This window comes from Pyrgilauda ruficollis, unplaced genomic scaffold (genome assembly GCF_017590135.1).
Source record: "Pyrgilauda ruficollis isolate IOZ18807 unplaced genomic scaffold, ASM1759013v1 scaffold15, whole genome shotgun sequence".
In the NCBI taxonomy this organism is placed as follows: domain Eukaryota; kingdom Metazoa; phylum Chordata; class Aves; order Passeriformes; family Passeridae; genus Pyrgilauda; species Pyrgilauda ruficollis.
In genome coordinates, this window is record NW_024513654.1 from 4,029,080 (window position 1) to 4,056,763 (window position 27,684).

The 27,684-nt window shown below is 43.5% G+C and overlaps 3 protein-coding genes across 4 annotated transcripts in view; 1 reads left to right on the top strand and 2 right to left on the bottom strand.

The window, feature by feature from the left end:
• The first annotated feature begins 1,920 nt into the window (after nt 1-1,920).
• Nucleotides 1,921-7,011, top strand: CUNH10orf88 (chromosome unknown C10orf88 homolog). 2 transcript variants are annotated; one of them, XM_041461390.1, is made up of 7 exons: nt 1,921-2,155; nt 2,251-2,442; nt 3,529-3,601; nt 4,147-4,159; nt 4,247-4,353; nt 5,023-5,492; nt 6,463-7,011. In XM_041461390.1, the coding sequence occupies exons 1-7, from the start codon at nt 2,004-2,006 to the stop codon at nt 6,689-6,691; spliced, it is 1,236 nt and encodes a 411-aa protein (XP_041317324.1). In that variant the 5' UTR covers nt 1,921-2,003; the 3' UTR covers nt 6,692-7,011. The 2 variants fall into 2 exon arrangements, with proteins under 2 accessions (XP_041317324.1, XP_041317323.1); XM_041461389.1 differs by having other exon boundaries at nt 4,147-4,353.
• Nucleotides 7,012-7,147: 136 nt separating this feature from the next.
• On the bottom strand, nt 7,148-16,636 carry CUZD1 (CUB and zona pellucida like domains 1). The gene is made up of 9 exons (XM_041461130.1): nt 16,561-16,636; nt 15,212-15,347; nt 14,151-14,365; nt 13,018-13,168; nt 12,014-12,237; nt 10,966-11,138; nt 10,069-10,454; nt 9,477-9,745; nt 7,148-8,427 (listed from the first exon to the last, which is right to left on the bottom strand). Exons 1-9 carry the CDS (start codon nt 16,634-16,636, stop codon nt 8,255-8,257), a joined length of 1,803 nt encoding a protein of 600 aa, XP_041317064.1. The 3' UTR covers nt 7,148-8,254.
• A 1,406-nt stretch (nt 16,637-18,042) lies between these two features.
• DMBT1 (deleted in malignant brain tumors 1) overlaps nt 18,043-27,684 on the bottom strand; it is a gene marked incomplete at its 5' end in the record, with an annotated part of 39,054 nt that continues 29,412 nt past the window's right edge. The window contains 8 exon segments of the mRNA XM_041461131.1: nt 18,043-18,071; nt 22,499-22,540; nt 22,644-22,685; nt 24,897-24,938; nt 25,186-25,227; nt 25,692-25,733; nt 25,839-25,880; nt 27,136-27,219. Of these exon segments, the coding sequence (XP_041317065.1) occupies nt 18,043-18,071; nt 22,499-22,540; nt 22,644-22,685; nt 24,897-24,938; nt 25,186-25,227; nt 25,692-25,733; nt 25,839-25,880; nt 27,136-27,219 (365 nt within the window).

A 27,684-nucleotide genomic window follows, 5' to 3' on the forward strand; every position in this document is an offset into this window, starting at 1 on the left:
GACTTCCCAGAGAAACTACTCCAGCATCCGAGCTGGCTCTGGCTGCTCTGCAGGAACCAGAAGAACGAGAACCGTGTGCTCCAAAGGTAAACAACAGAAAAAGCTCTCTGATACTGCATCTCTGCTGAGGAAATGGGAAGTAAAATTTAATCCACTAGGCTTCTGAGAAAACTGGTCAGACAGCCTAATGCAAATAAAAAGCAGCACATTCTTAAATGCTGATTGGAGAGTCCCGTGTCAGGATCAAACTGGTTTATTCTAAAGGACTTTAATCCCTCGGAGAGATCATATGAGATTAGAAACATAAAATATTGCTACTGACAAATACAGTGTCTAGGATGTTTATCTAACACTGTTACTGCCAGCTCAATAAAAATCTAGTGTGAATCAATTTACTCAAATTTCAGCTTCTTGTCTTTCATTTTTTTCATCTTTACTTTAAATATAATGCATATGAACACATGAAAATCCCCAAAACAGAGGTTCTACCCAGTCCCTTCCATGTTAAACACAATTCTCCTCACCAGAAGTCCGTAATTTTGTGCGGATCATTGCTCTTCCAGGATCATCTTCCAGGTAACCACATTGCCACCAAAAGCAGAAAAGAAACGCTTCTAAAACTGGATGAGTTTGCAGTGCATTTCAGAAGTATCACACGCATTTAGAAACACAAAAATGAGGCTGAGACAACACACTCAAGCATTTACATTAATTAATTTTAATTAATTCTTTGATTAAAGCAGAGAAAATTCAGTTTTCCATTGCTGGTAAATGCTACAAAACAATGCCTTAAGTGCCCAAAAGCAGAATGCTGGCTGTATTTGCAGTATTAGCTTGTCAAAGCCCATTCAGGTCCATTTCCCGAGAGTCACAGACTGAGAACAGCCTGAACATTCCTGCACTGAGCACTGGTGGAAGCAGAACCTGACACCCTCATTCCCTGGGTCTGTGTCTGCCACAGCCTCAGGAGCAGCATTCCCCAACTCCAGAAGGTGAGATCCTACTGAAAATTAAATGAACCCCATCTTTTATTGATGGCCTCTTTTATTTATAGCCTCTCTCCTGTGTGGTGCACTGTCAGGACACTCGGGAGAATCCTGCTGCTCCAAATTCTGACATATTAGCAAGTTTCACAGAATCCGAGGATCATTTCAGTTGGAAAAGACCCTTGAGGTATTGAGTCCAACAGGGGAGCCCGTTCAGTGCTGGGTCACACTGTGGGGGAAGAACCTTTTCCTAATATCCACCCCAGACCTCTCTCGGCACAACTTCAGGGACAGTCTCTTCTCCCAAGAACCAGTGACAGGACAAGAGGACATTGCCTTAAGCTGCGCCACAGCAGGTTTAGGGTGGACGTTATGAGGAATTTCTTCTCAGAAAGAGTGATTTGACATTGGAATGGGCTGCCGAGGGAGGAGCGGGAGTCAGGTGTTTAAGGAAAACCTGGACGTAGCCAAGGTATGGTTGGCACGGTGATGTTGGGCCAAATATTGGATTTAAACCTCAGAGGGGTTTTCCATGCGAATTAACTCCGGCTCTCTGCGCCCCCTGGGCCATCCCCGGGCTGAGGGTGCCGCTCCCCAAACTGAGGGGGCCGCTCTCCGAACTGAGGGGGCCATCCCCGGGCTGAGGGGGCCGCTCCCCAAACTGAGGGGGCCGCTCTCCGAACTGAGGGGGCCATCCCCGCGGGCTGAGGGTGCCGTTCCCCCGGGCTGAGGGGGCCATCCCCGCGGGCTGAGTGGGCCGCTCCCCGGAATGAAGAGGCTGCTCTCCGGGCTGACGGTGCCCTTCCCCCGGGATGAGGGAGCTGTTCCCCCTTCCCGGTTCCCCTTTCCCCGCTCCCGCCCCCGGCGCTCCCTCGGGCGGTTCCCGCCGCTGCCCCGCGCGCACGCGCGGAGCCCCCGCGCTGCGCAGGCGCGTCCCGGCCGCGGCGGCCGCTGAGGGTCGGTCGGTGCCGCCGCCCCGCCCGGCTGTCCCGGCCGGGCCCTGCCCGCGGCTCCGCGATGTCGAGCGGCTGTGCGGAGGAGGAGGAGGCGGAGGAGGGAGGCAGAAGGCCGCGCTGTGTGTCGGCGCGGTGCTCCTGGCCCTGCGCGCCGCCGGGCGGCCTGGCCCGGGCGCTGTGCCTGCGGCGGGGTGCGGGGGACAGCGAGCCCGGGTGAGGGCGGCGGGCGGCGAGAGGGGGCTCCGGGCTGGGCTGGGCCGGGCGGGAGCGGGGCTGGCGGGACAACGCGTGTCGCTTCCCCCCCGCAGCAGCGAGGCCGTGGTGGCGGAGCGGCGGGAGGTCGGCGAGGAGCCCTGCGAGCTGCGGCTGCAGTGCCGGCCCGGCGCCGAGATGGTGTCCGTGGGCATCGTGAGCCAGGCCCGGAACATGGAGGTGTACGTGGGCGAGGAGTACTGCGGCACCGGCCGGGGACAGAGCCGCGGCAGCCGCGCGGCGCCGGGGTGAGTGGGGGGAACAGCACACGCTGCGGGCAGCTCTGTGCGTGTCTCTGTGAGCTGCTGCTGCTGTTCGAGAGCTGATGTCTGTAACAGGGCTGAGGGAACTGAGGCTGTTCAGCCTGGAGAAGAGAAGGTGCCTGGGGAGAACTTAGAGCCGTTTGCACTGCCTAGGAAGGCTGCGAGGGAGCTGGAGAGGGACTTTGGACACGGGATTGGAGAGACAGGATGGGGGAATGGCTTCACACTGCCGGAGGGCAGGAAAGGCTGCGAGAGAGCTGGAGAGGGACTTTGGACACGGGATTGGAGAGACAGGATGGGGGAATGGCTTCACACTGCCGGAGGGCAGGCTTAGGTGGGGTATTAGGAAGAAACGGTTCCTTGTGAGGGTGGTGAGACCCTGGCACAGGATGCCCAGAGCAGCTGTGGCTGCCCCTGGATCCCTGGCAGTGCCAAGGCCAGGCTGGACAGGGCTGGGAGCAGCCTGGGGCAGTGGAAGGTGTTCCTGCCCATGGCAGAGGTGGCACTGGGTTACTTTAAAGTTTCCTTCCAGCCCAGCCCATTCTTGGGTTCTGTGAAAGTCTCTTTGATAATTAGTCCTCTCACACTTCAAAGAACAAGAGAGAAGAGTTTAAAAAGAAGGTTTTGCTTTCCCCTTCAGTACTTCCTTCCATGCTTTGCCGGGGGAAATAAAGCAGTGTTTCTGTTTTAAGTCATTACATGGCACATCTGCTGCTTAATTAGCTAACTAGAAACGAGTCGACTCAGGGCCTCGGGGAGGATGTGTGAATAATGTACTGAACCTCAGAAGCTTCTCTAGTGAACAGTGCAAGCACACATACGAGTAATTTTTACATAAATATTTCACAAGATTCATGACAAGTTGCATATAAGTATTAAAGCTGCTGTTAGAAAGTAAAAAACGGCTGAAAACTAGAAACTAAAAGTGCTGTTAGAAACCATAAATCTGCATTAGAAATGTGTTCCAGTCAGTCTTGTTTCTTATCTAAATATTTACCAATATAGTGTATTTCTACAAAAGAAAAGTACCTTGTAAATTGATGTCACAGCTTGTTTATTTTATTTTTCTAGTGAAACTGAAGAGGTTACTTTATACCACAAGTACCTTAAGTTTGAATGCCCTGCAGCCTCCTGTAGAATTAAGGTAGGGAGTTGAAGAGCATTGTTTTATTCTATCTTCTTAATCACTTAATCGACTAAATTGCATTGCTCTTAGTAAAATTATTGGTTTTACACACTTCATCTCCTCACATAATCACTTAAAAATCTGCTGGCTGGTACTTTGTCTTGATGGCAGAGTGCTTCTTTTAAATTGGTATCTCAGTTTTTGTGAAGACTATGTGATACAGATAACTTAGTCTAGAGAAAAAAACCATAAACCAGATAAACTGCAGATCTAGAATTAGAAGTGTCAGCTCTGGGGTTAAATAAGCTTGTGAAAATTGTGTGGCCACTACTCTTAAATGCTTAGAAAAACTTCATTTATCTTTGGGGTACTCAGGCACCTGTGTTCCAGTCAGAATTTTATGGGGAATAATAGCAAGGAGAAATTGGCTTAATTTCCCTGGAAACGAGTTCATCATAATTTTTCCCAAGACTCAAAGAGCAATGCATTGTCCCCTATGTACAAAGAAAACATGAAATAGTTTTTTTCTCTAACCAAAGTATTTTCTTTCCTTCTTGCAATAGCTGCTCTCCTTTGGTGAGAAACACAGAGTACTCATCAGTAAAATAATTCTAGAAGTGAAAGCAGTGTCTGCAAAACTAGCAACTGATTTTCCTTCACTAGGCTCAAGCATAGACCTAGACAGAGTGCAAACTATAATGGAATCCATGGGATCTAAGTTGTCTCCAGGTGCTCAGCAGCTCATGGACATGGTCCGGTGTCAGCAGAAAGTAAGTCACTTTTCCACAAGCACAAACTGGCACTTTGCCAGTTGGGAATGCTCGAAAAAGATTTTTGGGCTTTTTAATCTGCGCTTTCTGCCATTTCCATCCTGATTGATCTGTTGCCACTCAAATGAGTGCAATGAGTAAAGATTGTGTTCTCCAGGATGATGATTATTATTATTTGCATTGTTGTAATTTTAAGCTTCACTGCCACCCTGCTCTCCTTTTTCCTGTTTCCATTGCCACTGCTGACCATGCCAAGGATGGTGGGCATCTTCCCTGGAATGTTTGGGGTGTAGATAGATGGGCTGGTTTCTCTCTTTAATGGTCATTATAACCATGTGGCTTTCAACTAAAAGGAACATGCTCTCACAGAACATTTACTATAGATCCTAGTCCTGCAAAGTGGGTGTATCAACAGAATCCTGAATCCATCTGAGGTTAATAATTCAGTTTTGGGGATACAGCATGGTAAAAATGAAGTCAGTAAAGCTCTTTTCTTTTAGACACTGACAAGATGATTAATACTTCATACTTACAAAGAATGTAGTTCAAAACTACTTTTAAAATCTTTACTAGTAGAATGCTGGGTTATAAAGTATCTATTGTTATTGCTGTGTAATTTCTAGTATATTTGAAATCTCCAATACTCAAATGGGATTTTCTCCCCACCAGAACAGTTTCCCATTTGGAGACAAGCTCAGTTGGATCCTGGGGAGAAATTCTGACTTTGGAGGTGACCGTGCAATGGATGGAATGCACAGAGCAGCTCTGCAGTCATCACTGAGTCCATCAGCCAGTGAATCTTTGCCTGTTAAAAATCATTTAACAAGTGAAGCAGTGTATAAAGATGTAAAAATAACTCGTGATCTGAACTCGGAGGTACCTGAAAGAGGGAATACGTTGGATTCTGAAAGACTTCCTACCCAGCAAAATGCAGTTGACCTCAGGAATGATTTGAAAGTCATGGGATCTCTGCAAGTGCAGCAGCAAGCAGGTGAAACTCCAAACGTGGCCAACCCACAGGTGCTTCTTCCTTTTCTTCAAAACTTGTGCACTCAGGTGAATCACCTTCGGCTCAAGGATGGAGAGAGGCACCCTGGGAAGAGTGCAGTGGCTAAAGAGGAGAGTGTTCAGAGTGCTGGGTGAGTTAAGTTTGATCAATCTCTCAAAGTAATATTGACTGTTTACTGACAAGTTAAAACAGAATGTGTAATGTAAGCATTTTCTTCTCATTAGCAGCAGTAGTGAATTTTAGAATATGTGGTTTTGAAGGCTGTGTGGTGATGAGTATTACAATTTTTCAATTTCACAATTGTTTTGAATGTAGGAGTTTTTCAGAAGAAGTCACATCATTTGTTGTTACTAAACTGTTTTGTATTCTACCTCCATTTAATCTAATTTAAAAAGCATGTTTCTTCATACACATTTAGCTTGCCTTTCTCATTTACTATATTTCCATTTTGATTACTTTTACCCCTAAATTCTCACATCTTCCCTTTTTCACACAATGTGGCACAATCTTTCTGCTGTACTTGGTCTGCATCACCACTGATTTTCCTGTTCCTCCTCACTTGCTGGCATTTACAGTGCAGGTGTCACAGTTACCCAGTTTGGTACCTCAGGGACAATAGTGGAACTCGTGAGATGTGGGAATCAACACTTAATGGAGACTGAATATCTCAGCTCCAGTATTTTTAAAAGAGTGTAGATGCAAACCCAGGGAGTTGCATAGTTTGGATAACTCTTGAAGCACTTTTGCTGACAAGGACAGTCTGCCATGCTGACAGAATACAAACTCTGTGTATATTGTTGATTTGTGTGGATTTTGTTTTGTATAATTAAGCTCTCTAATGCATATTTGAGCCTTTGAAAAAACAAGGTTGAAAGAAAATGACTACATACAGTAGCATGTTTATGAAAGAAAAAATTTAAAGATTTAAAGTGTGGCAGGCAGGGTATTTTGCTTGTGCTAGAAACCTAATGCCTTCCAAAGTTCATTGCCTGGTAAATGAAACTTTACATTTAAAAGATGTTCAGGTGCCCAGATCTCTATATTGCCCCTTGTCATTAAGAAATAGGTTATACTTATTCTTATCTTTGCTCTTCTTACAGAGTGGAACAACAGCCTATTTGCTCCTATTTGGAAAAGATCATTTCAAAAAACCTGGATCTGATGGAGAAGAAACTAATGGACTATATTGACTGCCAAATCCAGGCCCTTCAGACACACATAGACAATAAAATGTTTCTCTTGATGGACTTGGTTCAGAACTCAAAACCAAACAAAATTTCCCAAGCACACTATGATTCTAACGAGGGGTTTTCTAATGGAGAGAGATAGAGGGATTCAGGTGTAGGGTTTCAGTGTGAACACCTGGAGTAATTACACTTTACAAAGCCTAGTATTTATGCAGTTCAAACTATGAAGAACCTCAGTGTTGTTAACTGGCATTTTGTTACTGTAATTCTATCCACTGTTGTACACACTTGTTAGTTTTATGAAAGATCTTAAGAATGTGTTTTTTCCTAAATATAAGAGTTTTGTATGCCCTTTGTGGCTTATTTATTTAAAGAGCATTGCTAGAAGCTGTATGAACAGTCCCCCAGTTCCAGTTTGAACAATGGAGTACTCTCAATAAACTGAGTTACTGCTTATCTTTTTACTTACATGTAATCAGCTCACTTTTTTGGGTTGTGTTAATTTTTGATATGAAATGTGTTATCAGTAGAACAGAATGCAGTTTGTTCTTTTGCTTTATTGGCATTCCTGTTGAAGACATTTCTTGTTCCATCTCTAAAAGGAAGGTTGGATTGTCATTGCCTAATTTGGGCAGTTTATGGAGCTGTCTTTGCAAAGAAAGCTGAGGGAATGTGAACCCAGCCTGGGTTCTTTGGAAGCCTTGTTGGCTGTACAGGCACCTAAATTAGGAGTCTAGGCTCCTTAAGAGATACCTAAAACAAGACTGTGCTGCTTCTCTCCCTCCTAAACTAGCTGAGTGTGCAGGAGCAAGTGCAATGAACGCGAACTCAGCAGACTTTATCCAGGTTTCGTTATCCTAAGAAGTGCAAGTACTTCATCCATGGTTCCTCTCAAGTGGATGTTGCTCCCAGACAGGGTGTGCTGGGGTAGCTCCAGACGACCAGAGGAGTTTTCCTTACTGCATCACATTTCCTTTAACCCGTTGGGATCAGTTTTGCTGTCATTTGGGGAGGTAGGAATGTGACTCCAAATCCCTCTTCTGTGGCAGGTTGAGTTTCAAACTTCATTCTGTTTGCTGCCCTTGGATTCTGGGGTGTAAATTGGAGGGTGTAGGGAGTTCATGGTAAACCCCTCAGTTGGGTGCACAAACATTCCTGGCAAAAGCTGTTGATGGGGGAAGCAAGTGTTGGCTCAAAAGCATGCATAAGCATGTCCAAGCCATTATCATTATTTACTCTGCCTGATACTTCCTTTTCCAGGAAAACTGATGTATTTTGAAGACTGTCAGATCCTGGTGGTAGCAAACACACAGAAGCTGGTTTGGAAGAGAGGATAATCTGATCTGAAAAGGCATCTTGCACTTGTCCCTGATCATAACTCCTGCCAGGTGCAGTTTAAAAAAGGGGAAAAAATGTATTTTTTTTTTAGATGAAAGGATCTTAATTATCTTGTACTTCATACCTGTAAAGGTGTAGCCTATCCTGAGGTAAACACACTTTTTCAACTCAGTGACTTGAGATAAAGTATTAAATTGAGACGGTCTTGGGTTTGGATTTTTTTATTTGATAACCAAAGAAGTTGAAATGAATTTCTGAGTATTGTTGAGTTCCAATGCTGTTAATGATTTTTTATCTTTTCCCTCTTCCCTCTCTGGGTGACAAATATGAACAGCAGTTGACACTAAATAGAATTGTCCAGAAGTAGTTAAAATGACCTCTGGACATCTTGATTGCCGTATCCTACCTGGTGCTTGTGATGCTTCAGTATCACAGCTACCACAATGAGAATGTTTGAAATTAAAACCACAAATGCCAGAGTGTAGAAGTTGTATTGTTGCAGGTTTGGTGTTTTTTCAGCTTCTACTTCAGTGAGGAATTCTGTGTAGAGAGAAAAAGTGCTTAAAGTTTAGAATAGTGTATGATTTAACTGGGAATTGAATAAGCCTTTTTCACATGTTTTCATTTGACATGACTGACAGAGTGCAAATCCTGAATATGTAGTACTGAAAAGTTGTAAAAATTGGTAATAAAACGATCCTACAGAACAACATCATGACGTTCAATTCTTTGGTGCTGTTGCAGCCAAGTTTCTGCCAAGCAGTGCTGTCACCATGAGAGAGATGAGACATTTGCTGAAGCAAAGTTAGGCAAAAAAAAAAAAAGCAATTTGTGGTTTCAGTGGTTTCCTATCTGCTTCTCTGTAAAACTTATTCTGCTTTATAATATTTGTACTTGAATATTTGCTGTTGAGTTACAGATGTGTTCACTTCCACACATACGGATGCAAAATCTATCACAATTGAAAGAAATGGCAACATTATCTAAAATGTTGCTGGAGTTTAGAAAGGTTAATACTTAAAAAAAAAAAAGGAAAAATATTCAAATAACTATTAAGAGCAAGATTAATTCTAAGTATTTCCTAGATCTGATACCTGAAAGCAAGTGGCCCAATGTGCTTTTGTCAGGTGGAGCTTTGGGCTCCATAAAAGTGAGAACAATGAGCACAGTGAAAGTAGCAATACAAGCTTTTAAAAATAGCTTTTCCATATTTTGTAGTTTCTCTTTACTCTCAGTACCTGACTACTGCAGATCAGACTGCAAATGGCACCAAAGCTTAGCTGTCTTACAAACACCTCTGCAGCTCTTTAAAGGCATGGTGGTTTTGGTTTCTGCTCTCAGGACTGTCCTTTTTACTCCTGTGCATGCAGTGGGAGGATTTAACCTGGCCTAGAGTCAGTCAGCTGCGTTTATTATTTTTTGGTTTCTGCTCTCAGGAGTGTCCTTTTTACTCCTGTTCTGTGCGTGCAGTGGGAGGATTTAACCTGGCCTAGAGTCAGTCAGCTGCGTTTATTACCTGGAGCACCAACAACAAAACTGAGTGAAGCACACACATACATATAATTATGTTTTTATTTTTCCCCTCTTACCTGAGTGCTCAGCAGCCCTGAGATCTCTTTTCAGGCGGATGGGACCCACCACAGTGTTAGTTTTCCACGTGTAGGGAGAGATGGCTCTTTTCTGCCTGGAGATGCAGCCTCTGGCACAGCGGGAGTTGGTGGTGTTGCTGTCACAGATCACAACGTCACACTGGAGATAAACTGATGGGAAGCTCCTCAGGAACCTGAAGGCCCTAAATTTGAATCTTCCATGGTTTTCAAATGCTGGGTAGGTTACCACAGTGTCATCTTTATTGCAGCTGCAAAAGGATGTGCAGATCTGTTAAAAGAGTCCACTTGGAATAATCATTCTGGCTAAGTCCTGTGAGCTGTAACTACAGCATTTAACCAGGGCACTGTTCCTACACGTGGGCATACAATGATGTGCTTTTTTGCCTTTGTCCAGCATCACGTGGTACATGTTTTTCCTAGCTCTGTTTGTGGAACATCTTTAAATTCATCTGCAACTTCCAATCACAACCTACTAAAGAAGGTAAGTGGAAAAGACAACAATAAATGAAGTGCAGTTGACATTTAGATCCCATTTCCTCACACATTAGGAGACTAATGAAATCAGCCTTACCCACTCCTGATTAAGTCGTATGTCAGTGATCCAAAACCAGGCTGTGGAGATGCAGTGCAGGTATCAATGAACACCTGGAGGTTTGGGTCAGTGGAATGAAGAGTCACTTCAGCAAAGAGAGTTTGGTTCAAGTCTACGTAGTATGGGGAGTACTGGATGGGCTTGGAGAACAAATCTGACTCGTAGAAGGCCATGCTGACGTTGTACCTCCCCCAAGCAGCCAGGTTTTGGATGGCATTGTTTGTCGTGGTGTAGATGAGCTCCAAGGTTTCGTTGTTGCTCATTGTGCACTGAGCAGTGATCTCGGTGTTCCTGTGGCGGGTGATGGCGCTGCCAGCTGGAGCCAGGGAGATGGTGTTGGTGTAAGTGATGCTGTGCCCTTCATCCTGGGAAAGGAACGTGCCAAGGGCTCAGCTGGGGCTGCACCAACAGAGCAGTTGAAAAGAATTGTAGCTGAACTGACAAACCTGCCCAGGTGTGCTTATCAGAGGCTTGGAACTGTGAAACAGGCTGCAGCCAAAAAATCTTATCAACTATTCTCCTGTTTTTTCCTAAACACTGAAGCAATCCAGGCAGCAACAAGGTTAAGGAATAGTGCATGGAGCATGGGAAGTACCAAAGCTATGCTCCAGTACCCTTATCAAAACAGTGCTATGAACTAGCTCTTGGCAATCTTTTGGGGGATAATTTGTGTGGATTCTCCCATATTTCTGTTGAAAAGTTCATTATCATCAGATTCTTAAAGAGGAAAAATGTTCTTTGTATTTCAAGACATGGTATGGGATGAGTGAAGTGAAAATACAATCAATGTACTCACATGCTATTCATACACTGCTTTTACCAGCTCTTATCTTTCCTAAGCTCTTGTTAGCTTATTCAAATTTTTATCCACTTTACCTTTTTAATTGTTCCACAGCTGGCCAATGGGAAGGAGAAGATCACTGAATCTGTTACAACTGGTCTGCAAGATGGATCGTTCAGCTGCAGGTGAGCTTCCCTAAAGCCAAGGGAGGCCAGGTAAGACTTGCTCAGAACAATTCTCATGCTGTCTGAGGAGCATGTAAGGCTTGCTGCCATTGAAAAAGAATCAAACAAAACCAAGAACATCAGGACAAACAGCAGCGGTCATTTTTCACTTTGTCTAAATCCTTGAACTTGTCTGATGATTCTGGATTTGTCAGTGAAAAAGCTCATGTCCACTTAAGGTCATGCAGAAGTTGCACAAAAGTTTCATGCTTAACTTCAGAATTAGAGCAAAACCCCATAAAACTCATGCTGAAAGTTTAATTTAAAACCCAGTAACACAGAAGGGTCTCTGCATTTTTAAAGGGGAAAAGGAATCAAAGTGCTGGTGCAGAATGGTGGGTAAAGAAATTGATTTATCTCAGGCACTGAGGCTTTAGAAACTCCTTTGCACCTCAATTAATCAGTTAGAATTTAGAAACTGCTTTGCACCTTCAATTAATGGGAAGATGGGCATGCAAGGATACAGAACCAATAAGGAAAATAAGGCCCAGCTCAGGGGGAAGGGAAATTACAACACATCTAAACTCTGACTGACCTGTGCAGACCAGGAAAATTCCTGAGTGCCTTAGGCAACAAAACCATTTAAACTAACCAGACAATAGGAGTTTATCTTTGCATCTTAGCGTGGTAACAATGTTTTGTACAAAAGAAGGAAAACCTCAGATTTTAAGTGGTGCCAGCCAGAAAAAAAACCACCCAAAAGTGAAAGAACTGTTTTTCCTTTACAGATGGGTCAGGAAGTAACTTACGCTCTATAGGTGAGAGAATGTGGGATTTTTGTGTGTAAAGGGGGTTAAAAGACTACCAATAAAAAGGCTTAACTCCTCAGTATCAACCATCAGTTCTTTTGGATGTTTGTAAGAGAAGAATCACATCATAAAAACAATCAGCATCCTCTCCATGCAGCAGGGGCACTCACTGTTGGGCTCCATGGGGCCTGGCAGGGGAGCAGTGGAATACTGAGCTGAAAATCCTCTGTAGGAGTTGGTGTCATCTGTGGACAGCACAACTGTCATCATGTTGGAAGCAGACTCAAAGGTGGGCTGGGCACGCCCACACACTTTCCCCAAGAGCCCAGAGTCAGTGGTGGGGCCATCATAGACTGCTGTGAAGTCAAGCTGGCAGTTTCTGTCCAATTCCAGGCTGCAGACAGAGGAAAAATCATTACAGGGAAATCTGAGTGTGGCTTTGGTTGTAGTGGATAGAGGATTCAGTGCAGATAAAGTGTCTGAGAGTTCCACACAACTGAGGTGATAGAATGGGGAACAGAACACCACAAATAGACATAGTTAAAACCAAATAAAACATGTAAAAATTATTATGTTTCTCAAAATAATTTTTAAAGATTCTGAAACCCCTTGTGTGTATCACAGAGCAAGATTCTTGCAATTTTTCACCAGTGGAGGGTGAATTCTCTCAGATCAGCATTAGAGATGGACCCTGGCCAGGAAAGCTCAGAGCATATTCCACCCTGTGCAGAGATAATCATCTCAGAGGGCAGTGGTCAAGGTAAAGATTTCCTGTGGAATCCTGTACATTTCATACTGAATTCTTGCAGGGCATTCTGCAGTCTGAATATCTCAAGAAATGGACCTGCACCTCGTGGGTGGTCACCTGAGATGTTTTCTGCATTTCCCTGACTGGCACTGCAGCTGCTTTAGGGTAATGTACAGGGATGTGAAACACTTTGCAATCATTTTATCATAACAGTCAACAAATCCCTTTATTTTAAAGGTGTACAGATGTTCTAAAAGTTAAAAAGCACTTCTTCCTGTGTTTAACAAAGTAATGCCTTTAAACAGAATGTGTAAAGAGAAACAGAACATTTATAAATATATATATATAAAAATAGGGATATATATACAAAAAAAATCTCTTTTATATATATATATATAAATGAATATAAATAGGGAATTTACTCACAAAAAATCTTGAAACTCCAAGCTTATCTTTGAGTTTTTTGGTGCTTGTATGTGCCAGACACAGTATCTGAATTGAGGGTAAGGTGCTGGGTAGTTGGGGCTGCTGAATGTCCCATTGGGACCAGTTAATTGTCCCCCACAGTTTTCGGTTTCTGAAAAGGAGAGGAGATATATTGGTAAGAGAATAAGTCATATAAAAACCCCAAACCTTATGTAACTATCAAGATTGATTCTTTAGGACTCCAGTCCTTTGGAAATGATTAAAGGTACTAAAGATGGAAATTCCATAGGGAATTCGAAGTCAGGTGGAATTACAGAATGGAGCCAATGGTCACTGTTTCTGTGAGGCTCAGTGTGATGACCCCTGAGCTGGCTGTAGATGAGTTAACTTTGGCACTGGGAGCAGCTTAGTGAGAGCCACATTTATCCACATTTTGGATAAATTTGGTGCCCTCTTGAAAAACTGCTAATGAAGATGCTACACCAACCATACAGGATTTGTATGGAAGTGCAAAATCTGCAAGTATGAGAGAGATTTTACTTCCTAGACAAAGGCAAAAAAAAAAAAAATCAAACCAGTGGAACCTCAGACAAATGTAGACTAGAAACAGGGCAGAATTTTTCAGCAGCAAAATTAAATTGGAGCAGCATGAACAAGGATTTGGTAACTAATCTGTAAAATTAAGTTTTTAAGAGCTTAATACCATGCCACCAGGTTAGCAGAAGCAAAGGGGCTCGTCACAAGCTAAGATTTATTTTGTCCAAGCTATTCTTATCTTTCAAAAGAAAAAGAGTAAGGAGCTTATTGAATTAAAATCCTTACTGGCTTCTGTGATCTGTACTTGGCAGGAGTTCTGACTAGATGGTCAAAATCTCCTGGGTAAATGCTGTAATATCTGCAAGCTGACTACATTTCATAGAAGTCTGGAAGTAAAGTCCCATAATGTCACCTTTGCCATCACTTTTCTAAGTTAAATTTAACTGCTTAGGATCTCTGCAAACACATTGCTTGTTCCTCTTTCCCTGACTTTTGCCCTACTCCATTCTCTGAGGCCTGAAGACCTGAGTGAGACTGATTAAAGCTTCTTTTATGATGTTTCATTGCTGCAGTTGAAATGTTATTTAATGGCTTACTTGATCCTGGTGAAAAGAAGTAGTAGTAGACAAAGAAGTTTCGTGTGAAAGCCACGGAGTTGGTTGTTATGAGAAAAGTTAAACTGTCTGAGGATGATTCAAGCACTGGGACTGCATCTGTGCCATCACACACTTGTCCAAGGAGAGCTGAAGCAGCGGAGGGACCATCAAACACTTTAATGCTTTCTGTTTCACAGCTTGAAGAAGGAGCAAATCTATTGGGAAAAGCACAGTGAGAACCACCTGAGCTCCTTGGCAGACACACAGGCTCGTGGGTAAACTTGCACAGGGGTTGGGGCAGTCCCACAAATCCAGGCTGGGTGGAGAATGGGCTGGGAACAGCCCTGAGGAGATGGATTTGGGGGTGTTGGTGAATGAGAAACGCAACATGACCCGAAAGTGCAACACTGAAAATGAATGGGAGATTGAGGGAGGAGATTCTTCTCCTCTGCTCCCATGGGACCCCACCTGGAATGCTGCTTCCAACACAAGAAGGATGTGCTGGAGTGAGTCCAGAGGAGGCCATGGAGATGCTCCCAGGGCTGGAGCCCCTCTGCTCTGGGACAGGCTGGAGAGCTGGGGGTGCTCACCTGGAGAGGAGCAGCTCCAGGGAGAGCTCAGAGCCCTGCCAGGGCCTGGAGGGGCTCCAGGAGAGCTGGAGAGGGACTGGGGACAAGGGATGGAGGGACAGGACACAGGGGATGGCTCCCACTGCCAGAGGGCAGGGCTGGATGGGATTTGGGAAGGAATTCTTCTCTGTGAGGATGGTGGGACCCTGGCACAGATTCCCAGAGCAGCTGTGGCTGCCCCTGGATCCCTGGCAGTGCCCAAGGCCAGGTTGGACACTGGGGCTTGGAGCAGCCTGGGACAGTGGAAGGTGTCCCTGCCATGGCAGGGGTGGCACTGGATGGGCTTTAACTCACATCCAACTCAAACCATTCTAGGATTCTCTGGAGGGCACAACACAGATTCAACAGAGAGAAATATTTAGAGGCAATCCATTTCTGTGCTATATTCTAGTGAAATGAAACAGTACAAAAGCATCTGTAGGAAATACTTACTTAAAATAGGAGAAAATGAGCCTAATTGTTTGATTTGCATTCCTCTGGATTTGCCAGGTGCAGCTTGCATTTGCATTTAGTTCAATCCTTAATGCTTTGTTGGGCTCATGAAGTGAAGCCCCACAGCGAGGCACCCCTGTTGAACAGCAACAACCACAAAAACAGCTTGCAAGGATATCTCTCAAGTTTTCTCTTGCAGTAAATATTTAATCCTCCATTATGCAAAGACTGGAAGAGTCCATCATCAAACAGATATGAAAAAATGTGCTTATTTAAATAAATTTATTTTATTTTACTTCATCTTATGATATCTGATGAATCAGATGGTAAAAGAATATTAAAATGCCATGGTTTATCCTGGTTTACCTAGTAGCACAGAAAAGGATCAAGCCAGGAGCACAACTGGAAATGCCAAGCACTGCAGGACACCTCAGCCTCTCTCTTCAGCAAGGTTTGTCACCACAAGCAATTCAAGCCTTGGGACTTGTAAGTACTCTTATTAAAAAAAACCCACAACTCAACTATGTCTGACATCACTGACACTACTTAATAGGTTAGGAAGTGGTTGAAGTAATGGCCATTGGATAGGAAACTTTGGAGAAAGTTTAGAATCCACTCTGAACATAAGATCTTTCTACTTTAATATTAATATAAAAAAAATGGCCTAAAGCAGTCAGAAGAATTTTCTGTAGTGTGCATGCAGCCCCAGAAAATAAGGTCAGGCTTTCTGATGGACTCCAGAGGGAACAGAAAGGTTTAGGAGAGACTTTTACCATCAGAAATGAAACCTCCTGTCTGTAAGAGGATTACAGGTCAGTCCTACCCTCCTGCACCCTCTGGGGTCTGGGGTCAGACACCCCTGGAGCAGCTCTGCTGCAATATTTCATTATCCTGCAATAGCTACCCTCCTTTAATCAGCCACATTGCTGATCTGAGCACAGAATGGGGATCCCAGACTGAGCAACAAACAGCTCTTTATTGCTTCTGATTGAACAAAGGAAACATGGACAAATCTCTGTCAAAAGCAAACATTTCCCAATTAGTCCCCTGATTTCTGTTATTCCAATATAGTATTAATTTATAAAAGCACATTTACATTCCAGAGTAAAACTGCTTCAAAATCAAGTTCTTAAATTAAAATAACTGCCATAGGGTGGAATGTATAGAATATTTTTTATTATTTACCATTTTTAATGCTTGCAGTCACGTTTAGGTGTCACTATCATGCCATCAGCACATTAAAATAAGATTCACTTTCAGAGGTGTTTAACATTTTGCCCTTCCATTGCCTATATAAGACCTGTTGTGCAGAAATCAATAAAATCTCACAGATAAACAGATTTCCATACCTGTGAATTCTTTGCTTTCAGAGAGAGCCAGAGCAGTGAAGAGAGGCAGGAGGAGGAACTGCCTGAGCAGCTGCATTTTGAGGGCAGGTGGGGAGGGCAGGCTTTGGCTTTGCTGACTTTTATACCTCCTGCTATTTCACAACCATCCTGTGGTACCAAGAGGGAGGGTTTAATCTGCCAGTCCCTGTTTCTTTTTAACAGATATAAATGAGAAAGTAACAGGTGGGTCTATTTTTTAAGCAGGCACCGTGTGGAGTAAGTTTGAAGTGTTTTTGTCAGCTCTCAAAGCTGGTTCAAAGCACATTTTCCAGTAGACTTCATTGAGAGGCTGTTCAGGGGTGTTGGCATGAGCAGGAATGTCGTGGAAGGGATTGACAGACTCCCTTGGGAGACACATGTGCGGTTTTCTCTCAGCACTGCTCAGCAGGAGTTTGGTTTCTCCCACCTTCATTTTGACCTCTCTCCCTCTAGGTTACACTGGGCAGATCATTCCCTGTCCTTGCTGAAGATTGCAAAGTGCAGCTGCTGTAAAAGAGTTGTCATGAATGTATTGCTGAAACGCCCAGGGATGAGCAAGGCCAGGTTGTCACAGATTAAAAGAAGGAGATTGCACTGCAACCACTTGGCAGACAGGGCTTTCTCAGCCCCACAGTAGGAGCTAGAGGAAAAAAGGAATCAGCCTTTCCTTCCTGAGGCAAGGAAACAAGCACAGCCCTGAAAGCCTGAATTCCTTTCAGCACAACTTTAACAAAGTACCTGTCCCAACACATTCACCCTGTTTTGTCTCATAAGGACCAAAGCTCTGAGCTGCAGAGTATTTCTCAGTGCAGCAGTGAGTTCCCAGGAATTAAAGCTCCTGAGCTGAGCCCGTGCCAGTGGCCCAGGTGTGCTCTTACCTGGCCTTGGGTCAGGCTGGTACCTGGGTGGACAGCCAGGGCTCCCTCAGGAGCTGCTGAGGGCAGCACAAACCCCACAGCTGTGCAAACAGGGCTTCTCCAACTTTATAGAAAATAAAGGCAAGACCTTCTTGAAACACAGCCAGGTGCTTTTCTTCCATTGTAATGGGGTTTTTTTTTGGACAAAACCATTTTCTTTTATGAGCAAATTGATATATAATGCATTTGTAATGATACTGTATTTCTAATCCCAGACCTATGCCTTCTTTAAAACAACTCTCTCTGATTTTTAACTCACTTAAAGGATTTTGAATGCAACTGTATCTTCATCCTGAAATGTACTTACACTGCTTTTGAGGGTGGAGGCACTAAATAGATGTTTAAAGATGTTGCACAGCATTTGAATTCCCTTTGGCTTCTGGAAACGCTAAATTTGCATTTACTCTGTGTAGCCTTTTATTTCTCAAACCCACACACGTACTTGCAAGGAATTTTTGAATGCTAACATCCCTTTTGTGCCTGGATGTGAATCTGCAGTGAATGTGTGAGCTGGCATGTGGATCCCTGCCAGTCAGTGCTGTGTCCTTCAGAACCCAATGCCCTTTAAATCATTATCTGTGAGAAGCAGAGCACAGGGTTAGGAGTGTGGTGGAGTTTTGTATGGGCTAAGCATGATCAGAACTAAAAGAACATTGAGAAGAAAACAAAATCTTGAGAAAAAAAAGAGGCAGTTGATCCAATTATTTTTTTGTCACTGAGAGTATTTACTGAGTTTAGGCTTTTACAGATCTGCTGTATAGAGCAGAAAGATCTGAAATCAAGCAACCCAAGTTCATTTAAGATTAAATACCTTTAGATTTACACCCACTGGTATATTTTTAGAAATAAGCAGCAGATCTTGGAACACAGTGAACAGGTCTAGAGGTGCTCAACACAATGTCATGGTCAGAAGCTTCATTACTGGGGATCGATGATGACAAGGACGCCGTCATTTGTGCTTCTCCTGACTCTTCTGTACACTGGGAAGGGCCTGGGGTAAGGGAGCCTGTTCCCTGGGAATGGTCTGGGGTAAGGGAGCCTGTTCCCTGGGAAGGGCCTGGGATAAGGGAGCCTGTTCCCTGGGAAGGGTCTGGGGTAAGGGAGCCTGTTCCCTGGGAAGGGTCTGGGATGAGGGAACCCGTTCCCTGGGAAGGGTCTGGGATGAGGAAAAGGGGGCCTGTTCCCTGGGAAGGGTCTGTGAGGAGGAGTAGGAGGGCGTATGGTGCACCCTGATACTTTGCACCATAGGCAAACTCTGCTGTTTACAGGAGCTCTGTAACGGAGCTGGGTGAGCCTCTGGCCTGATGAAAGGTGAGTCCCACAGGTTGGGTCGTACACACACCTGAGAAAGGAAAAAAAAACCAACCCCACATATTAATTGTCATGTTACGATTGTGGCATGCTGACCAAGCCCGTTTGTGTCCTCGGTTGCAAGAAACTTTCTTCCAAAAATGTCCAGCTGTGATGTTAAATCACAACTCACAGCACTGAACCCCTGTTCATTCCATGCCACTGCGTGGAATTTGGATGTCTGTTGGTGTAATGTGCATCACAACCCATACAAATGTCACACGTGTAAAGCACCTCGTGGAATTTTGTCAATATATGTTAAATCACATTATAAGCTGTACAGTGATGAGGTAGAGTTTTACTGCACACTCTGCTATGGTTCGTGCTTAATTAAAACAAACTAAAGGACAGCCCAGCCCTGGAAAGAAGGATTTTGATTTTTGGAAGCTTAGAGCTGTCCATGAAGGATTCCCCTGGGCAGCCAAGACAACACCGGCATCCCAGCCCCTCTGGTGTGTCTTTGAAACCCTGCCAGCATCACCTGGTGCCATAAATCAGTGACTCCAGCAAGAATGGCTCCAGGGACATCTGGATCAACAGACATGCACCAAGAATGTCTGTCTGTTTCCAAGAAATAATGGTGTTTACAAAACTTTAGTGTGGTTAGTAATTGGTAGTATGTGTATCACTGAGTAGCCAAATCAAGTTGTACCTGAGCATTTGAAGGGTGTAAGAAAATGGTGAAATCATGTTTGGGGTATCCCAGCTTGGCTGGGGCATCTCACATGCATGAATAAATATTTACCCTTCCAATGTTACTTCTGGCATCCCAGGTCTCCTTGGCTGGCACAGCTTGTTTAGGTATTTCAGCAGCAGCAGCTTCACGTAGTTAGGCAGGGGAATGAACTCTGCTGCAGGGGAAGGAATTGGAAGTTGAGAAACCAGAGGTAAGCACAGAGCAGAATGCAGCAGGTATTAAATACTGGCCTGCTTTGCAAATTTAAATGTGGGCCTGGAACAGCAGCTGAGTGGGGAGGAAATTAATTTCTCTCTCTTTGATGATGTTCTATTCTCATTTCTCCCTCCTACAACTAACAACTAACCCCGAGGTGGTGTTGTTCTCTCCTGGAAGAGGGGGAATTTGCCAGGATCAGGAGGTGTCTCTGCCTGTGAGCCCTCCAGAGCACAGGCACTGGCTGGGCAGCAGCTGGCAGGCTGTGGGAGGACATTTCAAATGATTTTTGACCATAAGTGATGCAGACCTGGGCCAGCTCATCCCCTTGGCACTCAGCACTGAGGATGGCTCTGCTGCCAGCTCTGTATAAGCAGTGTGTGGTCCCTGGCTGAGCTGTGGCACTCCCAATCTCTCTGCCTGCATCCAGCCTCTCCCACTCCCCCTGCACTCAGATCCCCTCTGCCACTGCACTGCCAGCCCTTCCCAGCTCACATCTCTTACCCAGGGAATCCTGCCCTTAGGAAGAGAAGTCATTGAAAAGAAGAAAGAATCAGATATCTTACCTGAGCCTGTAGTTGCTGCGTTTGTCTTTGGATTGGCTTTTAATGAAAATAGAAAAGGTTAAAAAGTGAGCTGATCGAGGAAGATATGTGCTTTTATGCCACCAGTTAATTAACATTGTAATGAGCAGAGCACATTAGGACTAGGAAATATTATTAGCAACAGTTCTGAGGAATAAAATTGTCATGGACAAAGGTTTCCTACTAAGGAAAATGTGGGGGCTCGAGTACTACAAGTGACATATTACCGGCATTAATGGGAACAAGATTTAATTCTGTTTATCCCTCTGTGTGAGGTGATAACCCCATGCTCAAATGCCTGCTTTGCAGCTGAAGTTCTGTTTCTTGTGTGTTTTACCAAAGCAGCCAAGTGCATTTTATGCAAGCAGCTGCTATGGCCAGACTCTGAAAGAAACCCTGGGTCTGCTCTGTGAGCAGCTGAGGCAGAATGTTATCAACTAGTGAGCAGAATTTGCAATTCAATTTTTTTCAAAAGGTAAAGCCCACTGTGGAAAACTGAGGTTCAAAGCAAATGAATATGAATATGTCAAAAGGGTTCCCACTGACTCAGCTTCCAGTGGGGATGCAGTTTGGAAGTTCAAGGGAGCTGGCTTTGTAGGGTGAGGTGATCTAGAGGAAATCTGAATTTATATTGATGTGGTGTGTCTGCCCCAGTGAATTCCAGTTCCCTAGAGCTTGCAGCAGAGCAGGTATTCCTCCCACATCAATACTAAAAATGCAGGTCCCTCGATTTGTGGGAAGCCAAAAAAATTATCCCTAAATTTCAATATTAATTCCATGAGATGATGCATGGAGACAGGGAGCCTTGCCAGCACATCATCAGATCCCAGCTTTGGTAGGGAGTTAAGGGCATAAACCAGGGTAAATCTGCTTCATTTACCTGTGGTAATGGCTGTTGTTTCAGGAGGTGGAGGGACTGATGCAGCAGGTGAACTTGGCACTGTGAGAAGAGAAAAGATGAAGTCAAACATTGTCTATGCTCTAATACAGGGATGACTCACATGAAATGCAGTACAGTGCTCACCACAGCTGCAGAAATGACCAGAAATAAATACCTGGGGTTTCAGCTGTTGTGGGCTCAGTTGTGACTGTCAAAGAGAAAACAAAACCACACTTGAGTGCCTGGTCCATTATGGTGTGGGCAAAGCCAGGGCTGTCAAGGGTGTGTGGAACAGGATTTTACTCAAGCTGATGCTTGATCCTGAAATTCTGACCAATATACCGAAGTCATACACACCTGCTGCTCCAGGTGTTGTGTCTTCTGCAGGGGCTGACCAGAGAGAAAACAAAACTGCAGGTTAAAAACTGCTTTCCCAGAGCTGGGCAGGTGAGAGATACCCAAATCTCAGGAGACGCAAGGTCTCGCTTGAGGGCTGGACAATTATTCCAGGGTGGGAGGAAAACACATCCCTGTGCTGCCTCTGACCATGGCACAGCTCTGGGAGCTGGGGCTCTTTGCTAGACACCCCTCAGGAGACTCAAGGTCTCGCTTGAGGGCTGGACAATGTTCCAGGGTGGGAGGAAAACACATCCCTGTGCTGCCTCTGACCATGGCACAGCTCTGGGAGCTGGGGCTCTTTGCTAGACACCACTTTGGGGCTGGGATGAAGTTCCTAACATTCAGTGCCTGCCCAGTGCCATGTGCTGGTGAGGGCTGGGGGTGCCGTGGTGGGGGCTGAAGCTGCCCAGTCCCATGGCAAATACATCCCAGAGGGTGCAGGGATTGGGATGCAGCTCTGGCAGGTGCAGGAAGGTTGATTTTCTGGGAATGGGATGACCAAGAGCAAATCAGGGTTTATATTGATGTAGGGTGTCTGCCCCATCCCAGTGCTTTCATCAGGGCCAGAGTTTCTCTGTTCCTCCTTTCCCTTTTGCTCCTTTATTTTGTCTGGAAGCCAAAGGAAAGGCAATTGTGATTATCTCCAATTATAATTTATGAGATTGTATTATTATGGAGGCAGGGAAGCAGACAATACTTGATGAGAGCATGGCAGACAGCTAAACAAGGAAAGCAGAGCAGCCCTGCATTCCTTACAGGTGGCAGTGTCTGCTGGTGCAGCAGTGGATGCTGCTGCTGTGAGAAAGAAAAGATGAATTTTAATATTGTCTGCATGTTAAATGTATTTTTTCCCCTGACACCCATAGCATGTAGGTCATAGTTACTCTTTGTTACTTACCAGGGGTAATGTCTGCTGGTGCAGTACTAGGAGAGACTGTTGCTGTGAGAAAAAAAAAGGTGAAATGAAATTTTATATGCATTTTAAATGGTTTTTCCCCTAAAGACTGATAGCATGTACACCACAGTAATGCTATTTTACTTACTTGTGGTTGCATCTGCAGGTCCAGAAGTAGGAGCAACGGTTGCTGTAAAAGAAGAAAAGGAGAAATTAAATTTTATATGCATTCTGAATGGTTTTTTTTCCCCTAAAGACTGATAGCATGTACACCTCAGTAATGCTATTTTACTTACTTGTGGTTACTTCTGCAGGCTCAGCAGTAGGAGAGACTGTTGCTGTGAGAAAGAAAAGGTGAAATTAAATATTAAATGGTTTTTTTTGCTCTGAAACTTGTAGCATGCAATCCAGAGGAAAGCTGTGTCACTTACTGGTGGTATTGTAGCATGCAAACCAGAGTAAAGCTGTGTCACTTACTGGTGGTAATGTCTGCTGGTGCAGTACTAGGAGAGACTGTTGCTGTAGGAAAGAAAAGGTGAAATTACATATGGTGTGTACATTAAATATATAATTTTTGTCCTCAGGACTGATAGAATTTACACCACAGTAATGCTATTTTACTTATTTGTGGTTACTTCTGCAGGCTCAGCAGTAGGAGAGACTGTTGCTGTGAGAAAGAAAAGGTGAAATTAAATATTGTGTGCACATTAAATATATAATTTTTGTCCTCAGGACTGATAGAAGTTACACCACAGTAATGCTATTTTACTTCCTAGTGGTAATGTGTGCTGGTGCGGTACTGGGAGAGACTGTTGCTGTAGGAAAGAAAAGGCGAAATTACATATGGTGTGTACATTAAATATATAATTTTTGTCCTCAGGACTGATAGAAGTTACACCACAGTAATGCTATTTTACTTCCTAGTGGTAATGTGTGCTGGTGCGGTACTGGGAGAGACTGTTGCTGTAGGAAAGAAAAGGCGAAATTACATATGGTGTGTACATTAAATATATAATTTTTGTCCTCAGGACTGATAGAAGTTACACCACAGTAATGCTATTTTACTTCCTAGTGGTAATGTGTGCTGGTGCGGTACTGGGAGAGACTGTTGCTGTAGGAAAGAAAAGGCGAAATTACATATGGTGTGTACATTAAATATATAATTTTTGTCCTCAGGACTGATAGAAGTTACACCACAGTAATGCTATTTTACTTCCTAGTGGTAATGTGTGCTGGTGCGGTACTGGGAGAGACTGTTGCTGTAGGAAAGAAAAGGCGAAATTACATATGGTGTGTACATTAAATATATAATTTTTGTCCTCAGGACTGATAGAAGTTACACCACAGTAATGCTATTTTACTTCCTAGTGGTAATGTGTGCTGGTGCGGTACTGGGAGAGACTGTTGCTGTAGGAAAGAAAAGGCGAAATTACATATGGTGTGTACATTAAATATATAATTTTTGTCCTCAGGACTGATAGAAGTTACACCACAGTAATGCTATTTTACTTCCTAGTGGTAATGTGTGCTGGTGCGGTACTGGGAGAGACTGTTGCTGTAGGAAAGAAAAGGCGAAATTACATATGGTGTGTACATTAAATATATAATTTTTGTCCTCAGGACTGATAGAAGTTACACCACAGTAATGCTATTTTACTTCCTAGTGGTAATGTGTGCTGGTGCGGTACTGGGAGAGACTGTTGCTGTAGGAAAGAAAAGGCGAAATTACATATGGTGTGTACATTAAATATATAATTTTTGTCCTCAGGACTGATAGAAGTTACACCACAGTAATGCTATTTTACTTCCTAGTGGTAATGTGTGCTGGTGCGGTACTGGGAGAGACTGTTGCTGTAGGAAAGAAAAGGCGAAATTACATATGGTGTGTACATTAAATATATAATTTTTGTCCTCAGGACTGATAGAAGTTACACCACAGTAATGCTATTTTACTTCCTAGTGGTAATGTGTGCTGGTGCGGTACTGGGAGAGACTGTTGCTGTAGGAAAGAAAAGGCGAAATTACATATGGTGTGTACATTAAATATATAATTTTTGTCCTCAGGACTGATAGAAGTTACACCACAGTAATGCTATTTTACTTCCTAGTGGTAATGTGTGCTGGTGCGGTACTGGGAGAGACTGTTGCTGTAGGAAAGAAAAGGCGAAATTACATATGGTGTGTACATTAAATATATAATTTTTGTCCTCAGGACTGATAGAAGTTACACCACAGTAATGCTATTTTACTTCCTAGTGGTAATGTGTGCTGGTGCGGTACTGGGAGAGACTGTTGCTGTAGGAAAGGAAAAGTGAACTTAAATATTGTGGGCACAGTAAATATATAATTTTTGTCCTCAGGACTGACAGAATGTATGCCACAGTAATGCTATTTTACTTACTTGTGGTAATGTCTGCTGATGCAGTACTAGGAGAGACTGTTGCTGTGAAAAAGAAAAGGTGAAATTAAATTTTATATGCATGTTAAATGTATATTTTTCCCCTCAAGACTGATAGCATACACCACAGTAATGCTATTTACTTACATGTGGTAATGTCTGCAGGCTCAGCAGCAGGAGAGACTGTTGCTGTGAGAAAGAAAAGGTGAAATTAAATTTTATATGCATTTTAAATGTTTTTTTCCCTTAAAGACTGATAGCATGTACACCACAGTAATGATATTTTACTTACTTGTGGTTGCATCTGCACTCTCAGTAGTAGGGGAGACTGTTGCTGTGAGAAAGAAAAGGTGAAATTAAATATTAATTGTATGTTTTTTGCTCTGAAACTTGTAGCATGCAATCCAGAGTAAAGCTGTATCACTTACTGGTGGTAATGTCTGCTGGTGCAGTACTGGGAGAGACTGTTGCTGTAGGAAAGAAATGGTAAATTAAATTTTATATGCATTTTAAATGTTTTTTTTTCCTCTAAAGACTGATAGCATGAACACCACAGTAATGCTGTTTTACTTACTTATGGTTGCATGTGCAGGCTCAGCAGTAGGAGAGACTGTTGCTGTGAGAAAGAAAAGGTGAAATTAAATATTGTGTGCTCATTAAATATATAATTTTTGTCCTGAGGACTGATAGAACGTATGCCACAGTAATGCTGTTTTACTTACTGGTGGTAATGTCTGCTGGTGCAGTACTGGGAGAGGCTTGATGGCAGCTACACCACAGTAATGCTATTTTACTTACGTGTGGTTACATCTGCAGGCTCAGCAGTAGGAGAGACTGTTGCTGTGAGAAAGAAAAGGTGAAATTAAAGTTTATGTGCATGTTAAATATATATTTTTTTCCACAAGACTGATAGCATGTACACCACAGCAATGCTATTTTACTTACTTGTGGTTACTTCTGCAGGCTCAGCAGTAGGAGAGACTGTTGCTGTGAGAGAGAAAAGATTTAATTAAACATTGTGTGCATTTAAATGTTTATTTTTTCCACCAAGATCCATAACATATAAGCTAGAGTCATGCTGTATTACTTAATATAGAATGAAAAGGTGAAATTAAATATTGTCTGCATTTTAACGATATACTTGTCCTCTAAGACCTACAGCATTTCCTGTTTATAGGAAATCAGGACTTAGATATAACAGTGACAGAGCCTATTTTTTCTGGGACACCTTGTAATTTAAGGGATGTGGTTTGGTTTATTTTTCCCCATCCTTTAAATACTGCCTGGTTCAGCCTCTCTCCCCAACCTTGCTTCTTCACTGAGACAATGAGCTAGCAGTTGAATGATCTTGAATTTCATTAATTTACTTTAATCTTATCAGTGTAATCTGTTTTGAACAAATTCAAGCACTACTATTAGGTTTTATGGCATTGTGTCTGTATCTTACCCTCAGCCAGTGTGGAAAGGATTTCTGCAGCTGTGGTTGTCACATCTTCTTCAAGTGCAGCAGGCAACAAGTTTGGTTCTGAAGTGTTTGCAGAGGCTGTGAGGAAGAGGAAGAAATGTGGAAACAAGAGGGAAAGAGCCCTTTACTGTCTGTGGTGTAATTGGGATTTCTGATGTCCTGATCTCCTCTGTGGTGGTGGTGGAAAGGGAGGGAGGTTGAAAGGATGAGTAATTAAATGGCTGCAAGCAGCAATTAAAAGCTTAAGAGTGATTTCAAGAGCTTGTGACTTGATTTAGGTCTCAGATTTAATAAAAATACTGATCTAGTGGCTGCCCATGGGAGAGGGTTGGATCCTGGTGATCTTTAGGGTCTCTTCCAACCCAAACCATTCCACGATTACCAGTCTGCTAAATAACTGGAGAAGCTCACTCCCCAGCTGAGGGAAATTAGTGCAAATGCCAGTCTGTGGTCCTTAATGTTTCCAGAATTTGATTAATTTTATACACACAGAATTACAATGATCTGAACAGTTTTTCTTTGCAAATTTGTAAGGGTGTTCTTTAAAACTACAGCTCAGAGGTATTAATCAGTAAGTGCATGTATCCCTGCCTGACAGACTGATATTTTTCAAGTGAAGGTGTTGTAAGAGGATTGCTCCTTCACAAAAGAGGAACTAAGGACAACTATATTGTCTGCTATGAATATTTACAGATTTCCATGGTCACAATTTAGCTGAAAACCCCAAATTAACAGAGTGTTTGCTTTAAAAAGCACATGTGAAATGGCTGTCCTTACCTTCATCAGCTGTGGCTGGGGTCTCAGGAACTAATGTGGTCATTTCCTCTGTGACAGTGGTGGGTGCAGAAAACACATCTAGGGCTAGTTGGGGAAATACAAAACAGAGAGAGATTGGCAGCAATTAGGAGTGAACACGTGAATGAAAGTCTTGATGAAGGTAAATAAATTTGGGCTTTGTGGGACAATGAGTCATTGCCCAGCCTTTTATTTTTGATGGCAACAAAATTACTTTCACCTCATTTAATATTTGTTAACAAAGGTGTTTGTGTTGTTCCTGACTGCATTGCTTCACTCCTGGAGGTGCAATAATCATTTGGAAAGGTGCAAAGGTGCCCTTGTGAGGGAGAATAAAACATGAGATTTGTCTAGTGCTTTGGGAGTGTCTTCCAGCCCCCAAGGGTGCCTCACCTTCCCTGAGGGTTAGCGTGGTCTCTGGAGCAGCAGGAGTCTCAGTCTGTGCTGGGGCTGAGCTGGGAGCAGGGGAGGAACCTCCAGAGACATTGCAGGGATTTGGGTTTCATGGGAAAGAAAGATCCCTGCACTTTA